This window comes from Rhinolophus sinicus, linkage group LG07 (genome assembly GCF_036562045.2).
Source record: "Rhinolophus sinicus isolate RSC01 linkage group LG07, ASM3656204v1, whole genome shotgun sequence".
NCBI classification, from domain to species: Eukaryota; Metazoa; Chordata; class Mammalia; order Chiroptera; family Rhinolophidae; genus Rhinolophus; species Rhinolophus sinicus.
The window spans coordinates 123,785,976-123,808,606 of record NC_133757.1 but is presented as its reverse complement, the minus strand read 5'-3'; the positions used below and the strand labels follow the sequence as shown (position 1 = coordinate 123,808,606).

Genomic DNA, 22,631 nt, shown 5'->3' with positions numbered 1-22,631 from the left:
GCAGTTTAGACTTTACGTGACTTCTCACTTGTGGGAAGACTGTCAAGCCAGTTTGCTCTTTTAATTTTTGATTAAAATATGAAAGCTATCAACATGGCAAATGTTGAAGCTTTGCCTTACTCATCAGGGTGTTTTCAGTCTAGCTTACGCTAATACTTTCAGTTAGGGCCTGCTTTCGACTTGATCTGTTTGTTAACTAAGTCTTGCCAGACATTTTGCCTTATACTCATCACAGAGCATGTCTTATGTTAAAACTGAGTATATCTGATTTGCTAGTTCACACAAATGTCAGACTCAATAGAGCTGTGATTGTGTTGTTTCTATTCACAGCTGTACTAGCACCTAATGCAGTACACAGAGCAGATGGTCAGGAAATATTTGAATGAGTCAATAAATTTCCCTTAGAATGGTATTTGTCTGTAGTTCTACCACTACAACAGTAGTCATTAAAAATAAATATTACTCTAGACAAAATTTCAAGTTTGAAATTAGGAGGTTACATAAAGTATAATTTTCATTTGTTTTCAAAGGATTCTGCATGCCTTATTGGCTACTGTTATTTAAAAAAAATGGGGACGGGGGAATGGTCCATAATAATCTCAGGCAGATAAAGTTTTGGGACATCTGAATATATTTAACCCTTCTTCAGTATATTGATTTCAAATAGTATGTAGATAATTGTCCATAGAGTTTGGTTTGACTTATGTGAGCAAAAGATGTATTTAAAACTAATACAGTCAGTAGTATTAACCTAAGACTCTGATTTTGTTTGGCAGGTTGGTTCTTTTGAACATAATCTCACAACTGATCTTCTAAACCACTTGGTGTTTGTACAGAAAGTGTTCATGAAGGAAGTGAATGAAGTAATACAGAAAGTCTCTGGTGAGCTGGTTGGGTACCTTATAGTGTAGAACAGATACAGGTTTTTATTCCCATGGCTACATGATGTTCCCCGGATCTGTGGCATGAGTAATGATCGTGTCGTTTGGGTGTAATTGTTGAGTGATCCCCTGAAAATGACGTGTTCCTTGTCTGGTTTTCCCACCCACAGACTCTTTTGCTTATTACCTTTGTCATGTGTAATATATACATTCATGGATTATAAACTTCACAAAGCTCCTTTATGCTTTCCTTCCAAAAGAAAAAGAGAGAAAGAGAAAGAACTTAGGGTATGTCTATTAACCAAACTAATCTGACTCATCTGAGGACACAATTTAGATCAATATGAAGATATCCACCTTATTTTATACCAGACGGTGACTATATGCTGGTATATGGTGAATTGTTTATAGTAACCCTTATATTTTTGCTGTCCCTCAAGTGTAGATTACAATTGACCTTCTTAATCATACATTTTAACAAGAAATATATGTTTGATTTTAAAATATTTAATTGACTTTTAATTCACAAGATAAAGTATTCAGAGGAATTAGGGTAGAAAACAAGTTGACTCTGTATAACAATTCTTGAGGCTGAATATATATAATATAATCAAGTTAAAATAACAGTTAAGCCACATCTATAAATTTAATTCATAGTAGGTGAAAAACTGTGGCTTCGATGTGACTAATATAATAGTGTATCTGATATTTCTATAAACTAAAGTAATTGTGTAATACATTTTATAAGAGGTAGAGCTTTTGCTTTTAAATTTTAAGAAATTTTCCTCCTGAAACTAGATAAAAGATATTCAAGGTAGTCAATAGATCGACACAAAAAAAATAGGGTTTTTTTTGTTTTGTTTTGTTTTTTACAAATAGATTTATTTATAGATAAAATTCACATATATTAGTTTCAGGAGTACGACACAATAATTTGATATTTGTATACACTGTGACATGATCACCACAATAAGTCTAGTTACCATCTGTCACCATACAAATTTACAAGTTTTTTTGTTCTTGTGATGAGAACTTTTTAAGATTTACTCTTTTGGCAACTTTCAGATATGCAATACAGCATCACTGATTATAGTCACCACGCTGTACATGACGTCCCCAGGACTTTGTGTCTGGAAGTTTTACCTCTTGACCCCCTTCACTGATTTTGCCCACGCCCCAGCCCCAATCCCTTTCCTCCTAGGGACCACCAGTCTGCTCTCTATCTGTGAGTTTTGTTTTGTTTTGTTTGCTCATTTGTTTTGTTTTTTTTGTTCCACATATAAATGAGATCATATGGTATTTATCTTTGTTTGACTTACTTCACTTAGCAAAATACCCTCCCAGTCTATCTGTATTGTCACAAGTGGCAAGAGTTCCTTCGTTTTTATGGCTAAATAGCATTCCACTGTATATATGTGTACATATCACATCTTCTTCATCCATCCATTGATAGACACAGGTTGTTTCCATATTTGGGCTATTTTAAATAATGCTGCAGTCAACACAGGGATGTATATATCTTTTCTAATTGGTAATTTCTGTTTCTTCAGATTAATAAGCTTTGTTTTTTAGAGCATTTTTAGGTTCACAGCAAAATTGAGGGGAAGGTACAGAGATTTCCCAAAGACCACTGCCCCCGTTATACACAGCCTCCCTCATTGTCAGTGCCCCCACCTGAGTGGTGCGTTTGTTACAATTTATGAACTTATGTTCACACAGCATTATCTGTTAGGTTGGAGCAAAAGTAATTGTGGTTTTTGCAATTATTTTTAACCTTTTAAATTGCAATTACTTTTGCACCAACCTAATATTTACCGAAAATGATATAGGAATTGTGGGGTCAGGAAATGTATGAAGACTTGCGGTAGTTGTGAGGAGTGTGTTTGAGAAATGCCAGAAGGTGAAGACTGGAGTCGCCAGCCAGCATAGGTGCCTGATGGCCTTCAGCCTAACATGGCCTGAGGGTCTGCTAAGGTGCTGGGATCTGAAGATACATGGTAGCTGCCCTTCGGACTCAGTCTAATTGGGGAGATAGATATGCAGGTAAATAATAGAGCAGAGATGGGTATTTTATGGTACACATCATGGAGAAAGAAATGGCTAAATTCTGATTGTGGTACATAGGGAGGGATTTGAATAAATTAATATGTGATACAGGACTTAGAAGAGCATGTGGCACATAGTAAGCAATCACTATCATTAGGTGGAGGTTAGCTTGATTGAGAAGACAGGAAATGAATAAGAATGGAATATGAGTATGGGGACAAAGGTATTTTAGGAAAGTGAGTTCATGGAACAGTGATATAAGAGGGATGTGGTTTAGAATTCAAATGATCAAAAGTAGAGGGCGTGATGGTTTAATTGGTTAAATGTTTTAGAAATAACAGTGAAAAGTAAGCCAACCACTATCCACTAGGTCAAAGGAGTGAATGAATGTGAGACTTAAAAATGATGGGACAACAGAAAAAGGCACATTTAAATGAGGTTAGGGAATCAGAAATGAAAAGGTGCTCTAAAACAAATTGGTAGTAAATGGAACATAGAGACAGTAAGAGTAGGATGGGTAGGTGATAGCTGGAAAAACTCCCACATATATGGCAATAGGTAGGGTCATCAGTGACGAGGCTTGGATAAGAGAGATGACTGTGGACTTGAAATAAAGATGGAAAGAGGAAGTACTTAGTTATAAGCTGGAAGAAAAGGTAACCAGTGTACTGTGCTATAAATTTTAGAGGAGAATAATTCAGAGAGGGACGATGCCAGCATAAGGGCAGGCTCTGAGTCACAGACATGTAGTCTACCTCATCCAGTGACAGATGTTTTGTTGTAAGTACTATGTCCTGTGTTATTGACCCACATATCTTGAATACTTTGGTCCCTGTCTATCCATCCATATAATTTTTTCTCTTTCCTGTGTGTATATTCAAAATAGATACATCTTTTTCTTTTTCTTTTTTCTTTCCTTGGGTCAAGTATGTGCCTTTGTCTACCTTCTCTTTCTTACCTTGGATATACCTTCTGTCCCATCTCTCTTTCTATGTCTTTCCTCCTACTTTTTTTTTTTTTACTTTTATGTTCTAGTAGAAAACTAAAGTACATTTTTATCATGGTAATAGGATAGATTTTGACCCCTAGTTTAAATTTTGAAAGCCCATAAAAGATTAATTTCTCTCTCAAACAACTGAGACCTGCTTTTTATCTGTTTGGTTCTTAGTTTTTTTGATACATCCGCGGTTCTTAGTGGGAAAACTTTGTCATCCCACCTGTGTGTTCCCTGGGCTGAAGCTGAACTCAACACACATACAAGAGGATGGATCATTTTTAAAATAGAATGTTTGAAAAATAAGCATGCAGAAAAGTTTTTCTGACAAGGGAAAGTAGTAGTTATAGAAGGTATACATTAAAATATTAGAACATTATTCCCTGAATGCCACATTGCCTGGGCCACAAATGGTCTGTTAATAGACACTTTACCCCAGGGTCCCCTACCCCCATTTAAAAGAAAATTTACAGAACAACTTTTTGCTGTCACACTCTTTGTTATTAATATATGGTACCTTATTTTTTATTTCTCACCTTTATTTTTTCTTTTGCTCTTTTTTATTTGTGGCACATCTAAATATAAAAACAAAGTTCACATTTTTGATTGAAAAAATTAGTCCAGTTTACTTTTTTCCCTCAAATATGTTTTCTGAGATGTAGAATTGTTTGGTTTAATAATACGTAAATGTTTTAGTTCAGTCCTTGTAAATTGTTCTTAACAAATGTCTATGTTTGCAGTATTATCCCTATCATATATATATGTCTGCCTCAGTGAAATGTAACTTGTTAAAGATTGCGTTAATGATCAGTGAAAAGAAAATAACTGTTTTTGTTTTTGTTTTAATGTGCAAAATCGTTATTTTCCTTTTCAAGAAATTGTCCCAAACCCTCAGTTATTGTATTTACCTCCTTTAGGTGGAGAGCAGCCAATTCCTCTCTGGAATGAACACGAGGGAACAACAGATGGCGATAAGCCTAAAATTCTACTCTATTCCCTGAACTTGCAGTTTAAGGTGATCTATCAATAATAATGCTAGTTAGAAGAATTTTTCTAATTAATTAATGCATACTTATTATAAAAAATGCATATGATACATAAATATATCAAATAGAAAATATAAATAAAATATATCCACTCAAAGACAAAGCTTTAACAATTGTTTGAATATCCTTTAGGATTTTATTTCTGTTTTTAAATATGCATGTATATTTCTGCATTTTAAAAAGCCTTCGATGCCTTTCCATGCAGAACATTTTAGATCAGCTTTCTGTTCTTGAACAGCTGCTCTATACATTTGGAACAATTTATTTGATTTTTTTTCTGATTATTGCTGTTATAAATTACTCTGTAAGAAATACTTTATCCACTTGTCCAATTAATAGTAACACCTTAATAGAAACCTTAATATTTTCAATATTTAAGATATTAGTCTTCTTAAGAATCATTCTTACCAAATAGTTGTTAAATTGTTTTTAACCCATGAACAGTCTAGATTTTAAATAAAATACTGAAATGAAATTTAATAGCTAAAAAATTTCTACTAAGGAGAAGTTAAAAGAATTGCCAGTTTTGTCAGTTCATTAGGTATCTTGTATATGTTTTAAAACATTCTATTTTATTTACTGATATTGAAAGATTTCATTTGAGTGGGTGGACAGTGTTGATTTAAGATTTTTTTTCCTACTAACGTGTAATCTGCTAGGGTATTCAAGTAACAGCTACAACTCCATCAATGAGAGCTGTGCGATTTGAAACTGGGTTGATTGAACTGGAACTTTCGAACCGACTTCAAACCAAAGCTTCACCAGGAAGTAGCAGCTATCTGAAACTCTTTGGTAAATGCCAAGTGGATTTAAATCTGGCATTAGGACAAATTGTCAAACACCAGGTGAGTGTGGAATATGTGGACATTAGAACTGAGGCTTTTAAATTTTGCACATCAGTTTGAATGACTTCAAGTATTACTATACTTACAAAAATACTTAGGTTAATTTCCTAAGATTTCTGATTATAAATTCTAATGAAAATTTGAGGCCTTCACAGTTTTATGTTGGTATTTCATTGAGTATTCTGGTGGTTTGTTATAGTTTAGCACAAATGCAATCACATGGATCTTAATCCAGTGTCTTCATAAATATTTGCTTATAACTTCTTTATTTTGTTAAATACTGATTTTGTGCTAATATTGGTGAGTTTTTAAAATGTTACTAAGTTTCTTAGCTGTGCCATATAATATTGGCAAGTTTTGCATACCATAATGTTAAACATATAAAATTACATATATGTATCTGTGTGTGTATATGTGTATATATAGATATTTATACATACACACAGTTAATCAGACTCTATAAAAATTAACATTCACAGCTCATAGGGGCTTTTTGTTTTTATTTTGCTAAAGATTATTGTAGATTTTAACCTTTTTTCCTTCTTTGATTTGAAGAACCGATTAAAAGAATACGTCACACTTTCAAAATTGAATGCCTATATTAAAGACTAGGTGGGGGGAACAAATGAACAAAAATTTCTGTCATCTCTAGAAAAACAATAATTTGTTCAAGTGGAAACACATTTTGAGAGGAGTGAGGGTCTAAGTATCTTGAAACATTGAATCCATTGCCATTCAGACCATGGGATGTCATCCTAGCCTTTGTATGAACTTCTTGTTTGACTTTATATTCACTTCTTATACACCCATTCATATTGTATATTAATTTCAAGTGTCTATGGTATAGAGTATAAGGAATATATATATCATCAATGAATGAAATTTAGAAAAATGTACCATAGTTATTTTGGTGCACAAAACCATTAATAGTGTTAAAACTGTAGGTTTTTTATTAAGACATTTTCCATTATTTGATGTTATGGAGCATTTCATTTTCTTTTAGGTTTATGAGGAAGCTGGTTCTGATTTTCATCAAGTTGCCTATTTTAAAACCAGAATTGGATTGAGAAATGCCCTTCGAGAAGAAATCAGTGGTTCTTCAGATCGGGAGGCTGTGCTTATTACCTTGAATAGACCAATCGTGTACGCACAGCCTGTGGCCTTTGACAGAGGTGAGATAAGTCCAGCAGGGCTTCTTGTTGGTTTAGAATTGCTGTAGTATCGCTGGGTGAAAACCACCTGTAGTTTACAGTGTAATTGCTTGACGGCAGGCTGTCCCTGACACCTGAAACGTGAGCATCCCAAAAGTTTCTTTTTAAAGTTACTTGCTTTCTATGTGGATTGTAATGCCAAGTTTTTGGTTTGGATAACTAATGTACCCACTTACTTGGCATTGTCTTTATTCACTTACTCTATAAACATTTATTGTGTGCTGTCTAGACGTGGAATCTGAATATGGGAAACAGTTACCTGCCCTCCTAGAACTCAGTCTGGTGGGAAGAGTGGAGTTAGCGATCTGTGTTCTGCGATCTCGGAATCCGCATTTACCTGTGCTGCTTAGAGGAGAAACTAATTCTCCAGATTTCACTTGCAGTTAGTTCACCAGGGAGACAAGGAAAGAAAAACTGTGTTTGTATCTGAAGGCCTAGAGCAGTCCCTAGAATATATCATAAGCACTAAATAAATATTTACCAAACGACAGAGAGTATGAAAGAATATGTATGAGCACAGAGGCTTAAGAAAAGATAGCAATAGCTTTCATAAAAGAAAATATTGGGAAATAAGGCTGAGCAGATAGAGAGGGTCTGCTTAATGTGGTTTGGGTAAATACTTTGGAATTGTGTCTTAGAAGTAATGAAGAACCAATTAGGAAGCCCTTTAAGATTTCAATGGGCAGCAGGCTTTGGCTGCCAGTGTGATCAGGTTGGTGGGAAACTGCCCTTTGTCGTTGTTGGTAACAGTTTGCTAAATCCAGTGCATGTTTCTTCGTTTCTCATCTTATCAACCTCTCATCAGCTTTCAACAACTCCTTAAAGTACCTTCTACTCTTGTGACTGTGACATACACTTGTTTTTCCTGCTACTTCTCTGGCCCTTCCATCTTTATCTCCTCTTGAGGCTCCTTCTTCTATACCGAGCACTACATGAAGGTTTTGCTTAAGATTTCATTCTTGTTACAAACTCCAATGCTTGGAGATCTCTCTAAATCTCATCTTTTTAATGTGTTATGTACCTTTCCTAGTATTACGTACTTCTCCTCCACGAATTTTTAACACTGAAACAGTAAGCTCTGCAAGGTCAGGGACCAATTCTGTTTTCGTTCATTATTCCATCCCACCACCCAGCATATGCTAGGCATTTCACAAACAATTTGTTAAATGAATGAATGGACCTGGATTTTCTTCTTCCTTTTGCACATGATTGTCGGCTTTCTGCTTTTTTTCATTTATCTCGTTGACTATATGCCTTTAGATCCTTTCTAATTCTAATGCTACAATTTTCTGGGAGTAATTTTTATAGATCAGTGGGAATTTGTATCTGTTGAAGTTTACTTGCCATATAGCTTTATGGTTTTGATTGAAATTTTTTTTTCTGCCCTGCCTTAATTATCAAAAGCTGTGCTGTTTTGGCTGAATTACAAGGCTGCTTATGACAATTGGAATGAACAACGGATGGCTTTACATAAGGATATTCATATGGCTACAAAGGAAGTGGTAGATATGCTGCCCGGTATCCAGCAGACATCCGCCCAGGCCTTTGGGACACTCTTCCTGCAGCTCACTGTGAATGATCTGGGCATTTGCCTGCCCATCACAAATACTGTACAGGTACGAAAACTGAAACCCTAGTGCAAGTTCAAGACCCAGGCATTTCTACTAACCATTTCTGTGCAGCTAGAATATAACAGCATGTTTTTCAGAATGGTTTATAACTTGAGTTTGGTAAACAGCACGTAAGATTGAGCTCGTTCGACCACTTTTCATCTTCAAAGATTAAATGCGAATCTCTTGAGACTTTCAGAATAGTGATGAGATTGACACCCATCTGATAACTTGATGTTTACCTTGACAAATAAGCAGCTTCGTTTTCAGAATCTTTTTATTGTTCTTGTTTTTTAGCAAAGAAGTCTTTGGCATACACTTGTTAATAAAATAGAAACAAAAGAACATGTAAGAATGCTATTCAATAATGTTTAAAACCACGTTTAAAATAGAGAATTTCAAAATGCTTTTAATACTGAATGGTAATGAAACTTGCAAGTTATGTGTATGACTGAATAAAGCAAGAACTTTCTCTTCGTTTGGGACCAATTCTCAGGAACACATGTTTGCACACACATGTGCATGCGAGAGAGAAAGCTGTGGACACCTGTCAGGCCAAGAAGTTGCAGTTATAACAAATACTGAGGCCTGTATTTTACTGTTATAATTTACCTTAAATAGTCTGTAAGCAGTTAGCGTTTAGCATTTTGTTTGGAAGACAGTGTTAAGAAAAACTCTGGCTTGCGGATGGACAACACGTGGTATGTTTGTGTGTCGGGAGTTGAATGGTCCTTTTTTAAGGACCTGATGAACAGCGCTCAGGAAGGCTGCACACACCGAGGGTGGTTGTCACGATGACAATGCTCCCACAGCTGAAATAGCAGCGTGAGAGAGAAAAGTAGATAATTAGCCTTTTGCAAGTTTAGTGAAAAAAGGAAATGCATGGCAAATGCATTTCACTTGAGCGATCTAATTTTTAAAAGTAGATGTCTTTCTAAGCTGCTTTTTAATGAAGCTTTCTGGGCTTGACCCTTTTTGGATTTTTGTTCCTATGAATCCTAATTTTTAAAATTGTCACCTTTTGTCTTATTTCTTCTTAATGTATTTTGCAGTCTAATCACACTGGTGACCTTGACACTGGCTCCGCCTTAGTATTGACCATTGAAAGTACCCTCATCACTGCTTGCTCCTCAGAGTCTCTGGTTAGCAAAGGGCATTTCAAAAACTTCTGTATCCGTTTTGCTGATGGCTTTGAGACGTCATGGGATGACTGGAAGCCAGAAATCCGTGGGGATCTGGTGATGAATGCCTGTGAGTGTCTTATTTTCTGTATGAGGTGTAGAATTTTTAAAAATTGAAAACAAAAACAACCCAATGCCCTCATTTGTAAAAGTAAAGGATGTTGAGATATAGGAATGTTATTGGACTTTGTGAAATAAGAGCTGTTTAAAGATACCAGAACATATTTGTGAAAAACTGCAGCTTTCAGTAGCGTTGGTAAGTAAACCAACTAGCCATTCCTTTGATGGTATAACATTTAAAGGTTTGATTACTCCCTGAGTTTTACTATAATTGATTCACACACGACCAGATAAAGCATCTTTGTTCTGTGGGGATCTTAAAGGAAAGTGATAAATGTGTAAGGTCCAGTTCATCATGTGACACAGAATAGTTTTCGATGACCAGGAGCAAGAAGCCAGCTTTAATTGACACTGACATGAATAAATCCACATGTCCAAGTTTGTAGGATAAGAGTTTAACTTGTATGAATCCCTCTGATTCCATAATTTTCAAGGTTGGGAATAACTGAGCTGTGTTTATATGCTGTTTTGAAGTATAGGGGATTATGTTTATTCATTTCAATATTATCGTTAATCTTAATGAAGAAAAATTATATTTGACGAATGAATGGTTGTGAACTAAAATTCCTCAGCCAAGCTTGTAAGCCAAAATTAAAACTTGATTACTTTTCAGAAGATGGTAAGCCACTGTTGATGCAGTTTTTCCCCCTCGTTACTGGAAGACAGTCTTCTTTCCAGTTCTGGATTTTCTTTGTGGAAAGGGAAAACTTTCCATTATTTTTATATCAAAAATTGAAGTTTTGGCATTCAATGTTGACTAAAACTTAGATAAAATTATAGGTGAAATTCTTGGTTTTGGATGCTTTGCATTTAGATAATTCATAGGTAAAATACTAGGGTTTCTTTGAAATACTTCAGGTTACTAAGAAAACTTGGTATCACAGTATTCATACCTAATATCCAAAAGACTAAAAATAGCTCTCATCAGAAATCTTTACAAATAATCATTTTATATAGTTGTTATATATATATTTTAAAGTCATTATAACTGTCTTTCGTTTTTCTTTCTTAAAACAAAATAAATTTAAACCTGATTTTTATTAAGATCACATCTTTGCAACCATTATAGTCATTAAAATGTTAGGGTATATTTGGAGGAAAGTATACCTACCATTTCCTTAAAGGGAAAATGCATAAGATATATGCCTCTGACTCAAAAATCAAAATCATAACAAAAAATAGAAACAATAACTTGGTGTATATTATCCCAATAAAGTAGGACAGTGACATGCTGATAATTGTGATAGTCATAATTTATTTTGGGTTTTAGAGGGAATTAAATGACTTGATTTTGTAACATGCTTGTCGTTTGGTGTCTCGGGAGCGAGGCATGGCGTGAGTGGAGTAGTTGTTTCATCGATATAATTACAATTCCAAATTTTAAAATGGGCAAGTTAGTTTACTTTCACTAGTCACTTTTATTAGTAGTAAATATACTTGGATATAACAAACATTTAATATTTTTGAAAAAGAAGAGTATAAGGCAGAGAAATAGGGAACAGTAGGACTAAGCCTTATGATTTTTTTACTGATCATTGTAAAATCATGCCCTAGAATAAGATGGCCCAGTCAAATTTCCTCTCTAGGTGATAATGTTTTTTTGGTGATAATGCCGTAAAAATTAGAACAGCCAATCTGTAAGAAGAGTTCAAAGAGCCATGTAAGTAAATAGCAAAGATTAAACCTTTTTCATGAACTTGTATTTAGAGAAATGACGTAAGCCAAAATGACGTAAGAAGTTTGAAAAACTCCAAGCTCTCTGTTAACACCTGGGTCGCATTCAGTCATGAGAGCGGGGAATTACCACCCTGGATTCAGAGTAGTGGTTGGTCCAACCCAGCATTGTGTCTGATGCACGGACCACGGTACCCCGGGGAAGAGCCTATTTAGCTGGTTTCCTTCTCCTCACTTTTAGGGTTTGGATCTGCTCCTGAAAATCTTAATTTTCCTTATTAACTCATCATGGCTCTATAGACTATGAATTTACATAATTATTTTTAAAACCTAATTTAAAAAACAATTCTTTGACACTTCTTGGGGTTGGATATCCCAAAAGTTTTTTACCCTTTTTTTATTTACTAGTTCTTCTTTTCGCTTGGCCTCAATTATGTTAACTCAAATTTCAAAGGGTTTTCTTTTCATTCTAGCATTCTTAGATTTGCAAGGGTAGTCTAGGTTTCTTTTGCTCTGAATTATAGCCATGACTAGTTCTTTCTTATTTATAATTGTATGTGAGGCACAGCTACTATATGGTTCAAAAATACAATTTAGATTGTAAAGTCATTGGCACTATCTTTAAAAGAAAACCACATAATAGAAATTGTCACTTAACAAATATACCCTTTCTCCCAAAATAAGATGTAGTTTTTCTACAACTCAGATTCAGGTAACATTCAGGTAACATTCGGAAAGACCAATTAAGATACAGAGTGAATTGCAAAAGGACATTTCATTTAAGATGTATGTACACATTTAAGATGTATGTACTGTCAGATTTAGATTGAAATTTGATTTCCATTAAGGATTACTGCGAAAGAGTCTTAATTCTGTCTTTAGACTTTACTTTGTTTAAACGTTGTTTCAAGGATGGTATGTCCTTTACTGTTTAAAATTGTTGATTTAATTAACGTCTCTTTTTGAAGCTGACATTCAGATTAAAGCTAAATGGTAGTAAATGTTTCAAAGTTAAAGTCAGAATGTCTGGGGGTAGGTCTAGGACCTTATGAGATTGACATCATGGCAGCCAGTCATTTTTTTTTCATAAGATGTTCCTTGTCAAAGGAAAGTACAAGGCTGATGAATTATATCTGTGATCTAATGTGGTGGTTCTTAGTTGTCATTTAAACCATTTCCATTCTCAAAGTGCCATTTATTCATGATGGCGTAAATTGTTATAGCATCCAGGAACTAACGTTTCGGAGTCAGGCAGGTGTTGTGACTCAGATGAAGAAATCACATGCAGAATGTGAAGATAAAACTGCGGGTGAATTCTTAAAATCATAGAATAAAATACTGTGAGATCTGAAATAGATGTTGTAAGTCATCTACGGCAGCCCTTCCGTACTGCAGATTAGAATCTGAAACCTAGAGAAGTGAGTGATCCTATTTCTATTTAGATAATAATCTTTGGGTGAGATACTGTCATATAATATTTAATCACAAGCATAATTCTATTGAAAACTGTTTTTGGGGTGCTTTCCGTGCAGGTGTAGTTCCAGATGGCACCTATGAAGTGTGTTCCAGGACTACAGGCCAAGCATCTGCTGGTAGGTTCGCATTTGGTATCGCTTTTGCTCCATATGTCAGGTAGAATTCGCCTTTACATATGTAGTTTTTTCTGTTATATCAATAGTGAGGGGATCTTTTAACTGAACTTATTGTGGTGTTCACAAAATTTTAAAAACATTTTGTGATATTATTAACATTTTTATTTATTTAACAGTTATTAGACACCTATGTATAAGATACACTGTAAAGTGTTTGGGGAAGACAAACATGAATAAGATATACTTTCTACTATGTAAATTTAAATTGTAATAATTGTAGTCAAGACTCTGCAGCATAATTAAACTGTAATACATGGTGAATACAATAAACATAAAGCTCCAGTTGCTTTTGAAAATTACAGGCAGGAGAGAAAATTTCCAAATTTGGAAGGATACTAGGATCAGAGAAAGCTTTATGGAAGAACGAGCATTTAAAAGGAGACTTGAAAGATGGATAAAATTGTTTCTTAAGCAAAAACTGGGAGGTATCAGTCATGACGGCAAAAAAGAATGTCTAATTAGAGTTGTCCAAATTGGTTGGAACAAAGTTATGTGAGAAATAAGATGGGAAGAAAATCTTAAACCCCACAATGAGAAGTTTGAATTTGAGTTGGTAGACAGTAGGAAAGCCATTGAATTTTTTTGAGCAAGAAAGTAGATGGTGACAGTATCAAAGGGACACTTTCAAGGATTAGAGAGGGGAAAACCCTAGAAAACCAGTTAGGTGACTACTATAGAAGTAATCAAATAGCACAGTATACATTTTTGTTGTCTCGCTTGGTATAAAATGAGCAGAAGCTAAAGGGAGATATTTCTTTAAGGGCTCTTAAAATGTTGAGAAGGGTAGAAGCAGGTTAAGGTTCGTAGATTGCCTTTCTCTCCCGGCTGTTCCCTCTCATCCTCCCCAAGCCCAGCCTCAGTACTTATCCTGAGTAAATTGTCCCACACAGCCGCAAGGGTGACGTCCCCACTGACGGGGGACCCACAAGGTTAGGAAATTCCCTGCTGTAAAGGTAGCAGGAACTTGATAACCGAGGTAAACATACGGGTTGGGAGTATGGTCACATCAAAATTTTTGTCAGGACTCTTTTTTAGAAGTGATAACAAGCCCTTCCAAGTCACTTAACCGAAAGGGGGAACTTACTAAAAGGACATTCATTATCAGACCACAGTGAAACTTGGGAATGGCTGTCTCAGTGACGAGAAGGAACTGGGTCAGTTGAGGGGCCCTCAGGAACTCCTGAACAAGTCCCGCTGTCAGCAAGTCTCTCTCCAGCTCTTGTCTTTCTCCTCGGGGAGCGTCATGGAGTCTCTCTGCTCACCTCCCCCTGACACATGGTGGCAAACGTGGCTGCCAACAGCTCAGGAGCCGACTGCCCCATCGCTAGAGAAGGACCAGTCTCCTCTCAAGTCTGGGGAAGGATTCTTACTTTTCCAATGTTGACCCTCACCCAGACTCATTACCTAATTAATTCTTGTTGGTGAGCAAGGGTCATGGCAATCCCTGCTGTCGCCATGGGAAGGGAGATTAGCTTGGGGTGGGGGAGGAGCGACTCCACTAGTTCATACGTAGGAGAAAGGGTGCTGCACAGAGGAAGCAGTCGGAAAATCAGTTCCATGGTCCCAGGTCCTGACAGCCGTAGCTGTGAGAGACATGGGTTATGTATGCCACAGGGCAGGGCCATCATCCATTTTATTCCTTAAACGTAGAAGTACTTAAATATCTACACTCCAGACTGACCCGAAATGCCACTTCTGCATTTCAACAGAAAGCAGTAGTGCTGGCACCTGGACGCTCAATGTGTTGTGGAAGATGTGTGGGATCGATGTCCACATGGACCCAAACATCGGCAAAAGACTCAATGCTCTGGGCAACACCCTGACCACGCTGACAGGAGAGGAGGATGTGGACGACATCGCTGACCTGAATTCCGTGAACATAGGTGACCTGTCGGATGAGGACGAGGTGGACACTATGTCTCCCACCGTCCACACTGTAAGTCCTCTCACTGTTGGACATTTCCTGACTGGCTTTTACCCTGAGACACGGGTATCACTAACCCAGTGGTATTTATTATGCTGTAGTTGCTCACTAGGGAGGAAGGTAGGGAGTGGTGGTTCCTGTGTCTATGTTTCCTAATATTGTTTTTAATTTCATAATTCTGTCTTTTAATGGTGTCCCTTGTTTCTTAATGGCTGTCAACCAACCTGTGCCCTGACCTACAGGTAACGTGCTAACATGAAAAGTACAGGCACATCTGTGGGGGCAGAAAGTAGAGCAGTGCTCGCCTAGGGCCGCGAGTCGGGCGGTCAGGGTGGGGATGGGGCCGACTGCTGAGTTGTCAGGTTTTGTGTGGGGGCTGATGAAGAATGTTCGGACCCGATTGCGGTGCTGGTTGCGCAGCTGTGTGAATGTCGTAAAGAACACTGGATTGCACATTTTAAATGGGTGAATTTTATCGCTTGTAAGTTACCTCTAAAGATGTTACAAAGTGAAACTCAAAAGCAAAGTGCACGCACACAGAATGCAGTATACATTTTAAAAATATGTATTTCCATTTATAGTGGACATTTTGTAGATTACTTGATAGCTACTCTCTGCTTTCATTCTGCTATTACACATTTTTAAAAATACGTTTTTACTGTTGTGTCATGAAATAGTTTCAATCTTCGAAAGACGTTCTTTTGAAACTTACTGTCACTGTTTATATTTAGAGTTCAGATGGAAGTTCAGTAAGTGGAGATGGCCACAAGCTCACCTTTGGGCAGCGACTTGTAAATCACCTGCTAGGCCTGACGCCCCCACATCAGCGCTATTCTGTTCCTGCAGAGTATCTGTGCGATCCAGAGATGGGGGTCTCCCCTCAGTCTAGCCAGTCCCATTTGAAAGTATGCAGAGCCCACTCATGGGGAAACGTAGGTAGCAACTAGATTCCTTATGAAAACGAAGGGATTCGAATCACTGGACTCCAATCACCGTACTTGAATAGATGGCTTTGATTTTTGCATGCTCCCCTTTGATTCAAGTGTTGTGTTTGTGATCGTGTAGATTTGCTGTGTGACCCGAGGGCAGTACTGACAGGCATGCTTGGATTTTTCAGGAAGCTGTCGAGTATCGGAGACAAGGAGCGTCTTGCAGCCAGCCAGGAGAACTGAGAGGAAGAAAAACGGTGAAGCGTATAGTGGATATCAGAGAGCTGAATGAACAGGCCAAGGTCATCGATGATCTCAAGTATGCAGCAGGATTCTTTCTACAGTATTCCCTAATAATAGAATCACAGGGCTTTAAGTAGTTTATCAGTGACATGACCGAGGTCCAGAGAAGTTTGGGAATTTCCCTGAGGTCCTGTCTAGTGCATTATCACAAGTCCCCATTTTTGAGCGGTTTATGACTGACGATATATCACATATGTGTATCCCTACATGTGTATGTATGCTTACATACATCTTCACGTGAGTATGCAAATGTGTGTATTAGTCTTTTGCTCACAGTATTTCTGGAATTCACATTTTTAAGAGGGCAAACAGATTCAGCATTTATTAAGGATCTATTGTTCATTTGACATGTTATCTCAGTCGAATCTCCATAATATTTCTGTGAGGTTAGATGGCATTATCCAGACTTTATAGTTGCGAAAACTGGCTAGGAGGAGTTAAAGAATTAGAATTTGTACTTGTGTGTGCCTGAGTTCAAAGTGCTTGCTTTGTTTTGCCTGCCTGTATTAGCGGTCCTGCAGGACTGCAGGGGGCATTGGGTGAGTCAGGAGGGGAAGTAGATGGTAGAAATTTATTTTTCTTTATCTGTTGCCTGCTGGATATAGAACTAAGTGATAATTTTCTCTATAAGATTAACTGCTCTTCTGGCCAAACTTTGAAATTTTTGTTTTTAAAAAAATCACTCAAAAGGTGATCATCATGCCTCATCTTTTCTAATCTTCATATACCTCTGTACCTGTGGGGGTTTTTTGTGTTCAAGAACTTTACACAAATATATGCATTCTGTACAATGAAAGGTACTACCTAAAAACTTACCTGTAAATGAATTATGATATGGTGATTCACATTTTCCTGTTTACTTACATTACAGTTTGAGTTTTGTTCTCGGGGGAAAAAATGACTTGAAACAAAATGTATTTCCTCCTCTAAAACCTTAGTTGAAGCTTAAGTTATATGTAGAATTTTATATACAGATATTCTTCTGCAGAATGGGTCCGTAGCTTTCATGAGCTTGTCAAAGGGACTCTTGATGCAAAAATGGGTAAGAACCATTTCCTAAAACATAAGAGCGAGCTTTTTAACAGTTTGCAGTGGAGGGTTTTGGCTTGTCCTCACATAATCTTGGATATTCTGAAAAATGCAACAGTTAAAAAAGAGCAAGTAAAAATCAGTCTTACTTTGTTACCTTTTTACATTAATTGCCATATCTGTTTTGCATCCAGAAAATTAGGTGCAAGTGAAGGAACCATAAATCAAGAAATACAACGTTACCAACAGTTAGAGTCTGTTGCTGTGAATGACATTCGAAGAGATGTTCGGAAAAAATTACGGAGGTCCAGTATGCGAGTGAGTCAACATTTACGAAGAATTTTATTAAAGTTGACTATTTTTATTTTTTATTTCATGAAACTTTATGATGATACTTATGTTTGTTCCCTTATTTCCTCCATTGCTGGTGATAATACCACCTGGTTTGTGCATCTCGTATCTGCTATATACCAGGCACTGTTTAAAGCGCTTGACTTTCAATAACCCATGAGCTCCTTACAAGACCCCTGTGGGGTAGCTTGTATTATTTTCCCCATTTTAAAGATGAGGAAACTGAGAAACAGAGGTCAAGTAATGTGACCAAGGTTATACAGCCAGTAGTCCCAATGGAACCAAGAGTCAATTCCAAACAGTAGGACCCTGCAGTCTATGCCCTTAGCCACCGTGTTTTATCTGCCTTTCATGCAGTCAGACTTTCCTTTTAGTCTCTAACTGAAATGTGAAGTCTTTTGAGATGTCCTCTCTTCCCCCATCCCATCCCCTCAATTGTTACCCCTCAGCCACTGTGTGTTCTCAGTACCTCATTCTTATCTTTACTATTTGCGGGTCTAGTCGCCCTTACTAGAGTTTGAGTCTCTGAAAGGAGAACTTCTTTCTCTCTGACCCCCACTGCTACCACATTTTTCTGGGGTTGAGTCCAGTGGTTGAACAATTGAAATAAATATGCAGATATACCATAATCACATAGGAGAAAATAATTCTAAAACTTACTCAAATGGAGATAGGTTGCTTTGGGTCAGGGTGGTCTTATTAGTAGAAAAGCTATTTTCTTAAAAAAAGATAAATGGGTTCTTAACCTTCTTTTTAATAATCAGCAGAGTCCTCCATTTTTTACTAGAATAAGGATTTTGGTTGGCACCCCAATACATAGAAACAGATTCAATCAGAGCTGCTGGGTCAGAGGAAGGGGGGAAGCGTACAGGGATCCAGTGTTTATTGGCTTGAACTTTCTTTCCTTGATCGCCCCAAAGTCCCAGACAACCTAGTTTGAATACTGTTCTAAATTATTTAAATTACCGTTAAAATCCAATTTGAGTTATCCCTGGCTTCTGATACTAATAAATGGATAGTGATCTATAATGCATAATTCTGTATTTAAAATTTTTGCAGCTACGTACCTCATGATCATACATTGTAATTAAGATATTGATCGCATACTGTCTATAAGGTAGTTCATACTTGGTAACTGACTGCTGAGAATAAAGCTAGGTAGAGCGGATTAGGGAAATCAGTGAAGCTACACCTGGGTTCTTAGCATTGGTGTCCTTTGGAGCGTCCCCTCCATTGCCGTTCGGTCCTGCATTGTACGTCTTCACTGTGTTTGAGCCCTTGTTGCAGGTAGTCACCTTTGCAGAAGCGGGATCTGGAGACAGGAGAGAGTTCAGATCACCACTTCCTTTCCTGTGGTGAAGAGTTCTGTTGCAGGGGTGCCCCTGGGGGGTACTTGAGATGATTGAGGGTCACTCCCCCCTACTTCTTTTCCTCTTTTCTTGTAATTCTCATTTCCTTCCTCTTTGCTTTCGGTTCTAATCATTTCCTTTCTTTTCCTCTTGTTTCTATCCCCCTCACCCCCCTCAATCTTTTTTCTCTTCTCTCAGGCTAGCTGGTGGCTCGCATTTCCATTGTACAGCTCTCCTCATTGACATGAGGATTAAAGAGTAGTTGATTCATGCACTCCTTTGATCTGCCTGGATTAAGTGACGTTTAAAGTAACTTGCTATTGACCTGGGGGAAATGAGCTAACATGTTTGTAGTAGAATATTTTATCTGAAATCAGATATTACAACAGTAAACAACTGCCTTAAATCACCCTTTTTCTCTCCCGTTTCGTTAGGCTGCTTCCCTAAAGGATAAGTGGGGTTTGGGTTACAAACCAAGTTACAACCGGTCGAAAACCATTTCTGCCTCTGGAAGACCACCTCTTAAGCGAATGGAAAGGGCAAGGTAATATATCCCAACCAATGAGTCAAGTAATAATGTCTGACTCCTTTACCAAAGCCCACCACTTATTTATTGTGCTCTACTTGGGGAAATTATAAAATGATGATAGCAAATACGGACCTTATTAGTCAAATACCTGTAACAGTGGATGCTGTCACACTAAGAAGTTTATTTGAAGAATTCCTCCATCACATTTATACCACAATCATTGTGTGCTTTTTAGTCATGAAGTACATTGCTATTTAGACAAGTTTTTGTGTAAACTTCTAGACTCTCCAAAGAAATGAAAGTGTGCATGTTAGTAGCTGTAGCTCTAAGTTAGTCATTTTAGAAAACGCACGATTATACACATATTTAGCATATGAAAAAATGGGAAATTTTACATACTATTGAAGAATAATACTGTGTTACTAATAGATCACTATAAAGTAAAAATTATAAATTCTTTTTTATATGGCTTAGTTTTAGGAAATTTTTTGTTACTCAAAACATTGAATATATTTTTTTAATGGGATACCAACGGTTAAGAAATAGGATACCAAAAGTTCAACCCTTGGGTAAGGTAAATATTTAGAAATAGAACATTAATGTCATGAATCAGACTTTTGTAAAGTCCAGGGGTTTTTTCAAACAAGAATGTTAATGTTTTATAACTTCATATGTTACTTACAGTTCTCGAGTAGGAGAAACTGAGGAGCTCCCGGAAATCCGTGTGGATGCAGCATCCCCTGGGCCCAGAGTAACTTTCAATATCCAAGATACAGTAAGAGAGTGATTATTTATTAGAGATACACAGTGCTAAATAATATTTAGTAATTCCAGAATTATAATAGCTATACCATTTCAAAAAACTAACTCCTACGTACAGTGAAAGTTTGGACTGTGATGGTTGATGTCTGTTTGTTACCAAGTAGCAGCAGGGCACTGCCCGCGGGTTAGTGTTTCATGTGTAGAATAAAAACCCAGCTGCTTGCTCTTTACGTAGAAATGTTTTGTTGAATAATTTTTCTTTCGATTGTGAATCCCCATTAAATTAGGCCTTATACACAAATGTAAATGTGGAAGGTTTATACATATTTTATTGCTTGTATACTTTAATGTAGAATGTGTAGAGATAATAACAAAAACCAGAAGCAAGAAGGTCAGCTTCAAAGTTGTATTCTAATTTTATAGAATACTAAAAATATTTGTTTTGTTTTTTGTATATTTATGTACTTTTAAACCATTGTTTTGTTTTTATAAGTATTTATAATTTTTTTTTATTATTTTAATTAAGTTGAAAAAAACAGTATGGGGAAGCACACCACAATCCAGCTGTCCTGGGGAAGGGTATTTTCAGGTACTTATTAAGAACAACACAAATTCTGCTTTAAAACTAATTAACCACCTTGAAAATCTACTTTCAAAATGTCTTCCTCTCGTTTCATACTAAACTCAGACCTCAAAAATATTTTACATAAAGAGTTAAGATTGTTTGAGCTACATAAGCTCTTGCATAAACATATTTTAGTTCTACACTTCTTTCTAGTTTAATATTAAGTATTTAATGTCCAACATTGAAAGACTAAGTCAGCTTACCAAATTAACTCAACCAAATCGTAAACCAGAAAATGGACTTTATTACAGTTATTAGCATATCCCTAAATGAATCTCTTTTCCCCACATTCAACTACAAAATGAATAATCTTTTCTTAAAAAAAGAAATTAGTTAACTAGTTTGAACTAAAATCAAACCTAGCTCACAACAACAAATCAGCCATTGAGTGTTATTTCTTACGAGTCACTGGTATAAAAAATTGTATAAAAACAATCCACTTAAAAAATTATTGTCGTGTTCAAAACAGTGTGGAAAATGTGCAACAGTCATTTATAAAGTGAATTAACGTTTTTATGAGCCAAATATTTTCCCTAAATAAAAGTCATACAAGTAAAACTGAATTTTAAAAATGTATCTACATACCAGTTATATAAACCTTTGTCCGGAAATTTTCTGGCAAGTTCCGTTTAAAAACTGGTACTTAGTCCACATATATTTTGTTTCCCTTCTCCCTAACCTAGAGTCTCAGTATATATCCTATAGTTCCACTGAATTTAGTTGCACTGAATTTTGTTTTCGAACTATTAGATTATAATATAGTGAGTTTGATAAACATGTCCTTTTTTATCTAAAAGTAAACTTGGAAATAAATCATTTACAGTAAATTGAATGGATTGTACTAATTAAGTTGATTCTTTTTTTTCTCATGTCCAACATTTAAAAAATTGATATAATTGACATATAATATTATCTTAATTTCAGGTATACAGACTAATGATTCAATATATATATATGTATGTGTATATATATATGTGTGTGTGTGTGTCTATATTGGGAGATGATTAAGTAATTTTTAAATGCATTAATATTTGAATTGATTGACCAGTGTTTTTCTGCCACATTTTTCTACACTTCTTGGTCCTATTTTTAAATAGCAGCATACACTTTATAAAAATAGTATATAAAAATCACAAATTACAAAATAGATCATTAAGGCATTGTTAAATATAGAATAAATATAAAACAAAGGGATACCTATCTACATGAACTCTTACCACAGTTTTAAAAATTGAAGATGTTCTGATAAAGTCTGGTTTACTTATTTACTAAATAGCATGTATATTATAAAAATTGAAGCAACGCTGAATTCTGCAAATGTTTGAAATTTTGAACTAGGAAATTAGAATTTCACTCACTACCTAATTGTAGCATCAATAAGTTGTGTCACCTTGCACATTACGCTTTACAAAGGCTTATCACATTGTCAAAGGATATTCAAGCAACTCTCAGAATTGGGAATTGAAAATAGGTCATAGGAAATTTTGTTGTTTCTTTTACATCCTTAAGTACAGTAGCCTCCAGGTGCAGTCCTCAGTTAGTGACATGGTGTTTATACAAACTATTCACC

At 36.2% G+C, this 22,631-nt stretch overlaps 1 protein-coding gene across 7 annotated transcripts in view; it reads left to right on the top strand.

The window, feature by feature from the left end:
* BLTP1 (bridge-like lipid transfer protein family member 1) overlaps positions 1-22,631 on the top strand; it is a 158,667-nt gene that overhangs the window by 106,891 nt on the left and 29,145 nt on the right. For 4 of the 7 annotated variants that reach the window (XM_019741408.2, XM_019741409.2, XM_019741411.2 and 1 more), the window contains 14 exons: positions 777-882; positions 4,839-4,936; positions 5,627-5,812; positions 6,816-6,984; positions 8,428-8,639; positions 9,686-9,884; positions 13,141-13,200; positions 14,970-15,196; positions 15,916-16,116; positions 16,302-16,432; positions 17,640-17,763; positions 19,580-19,689; positions 20,359-20,449; positions 20,963-21,025. In XM_019741408.2, coding sequence (XP_019596967.2) covers positions 777-882; positions 4,839-4,936; positions 5,627-5,812; positions 6,816-6,984; positions 8,428-8,639; positions 9,686-9,884; positions 13,141-13,200; positions 14,970-15,196; positions 15,916-16,116; positions 16,302-16,432; positions 17,640-17,763; positions 19,580-19,689; positions 20,359-20,449; positions 20,963-21,025 — 1,977 coding nt within the window. The remainder of the gene's footprint in view (positions 1-776; positions 883-4,838; positions 4,937-5,626; positions 5,813-6,815; positions 6,985-8,427; positions 8,640-9,685; positions 9,885-13,140; positions 13,201-14,969; positions 15,197-15,915; positions 16,117-16,301; positions 16,433-17,639; positions 17,764-19,579; positions 19,690-20,358; positions 20,450-20,962; positions 21,026-22,631) is intronic. The other 3 variants (XM_019741412.2, XM_019741410.2, XM_019741413.2) reach the window with 3 other exon arrangements.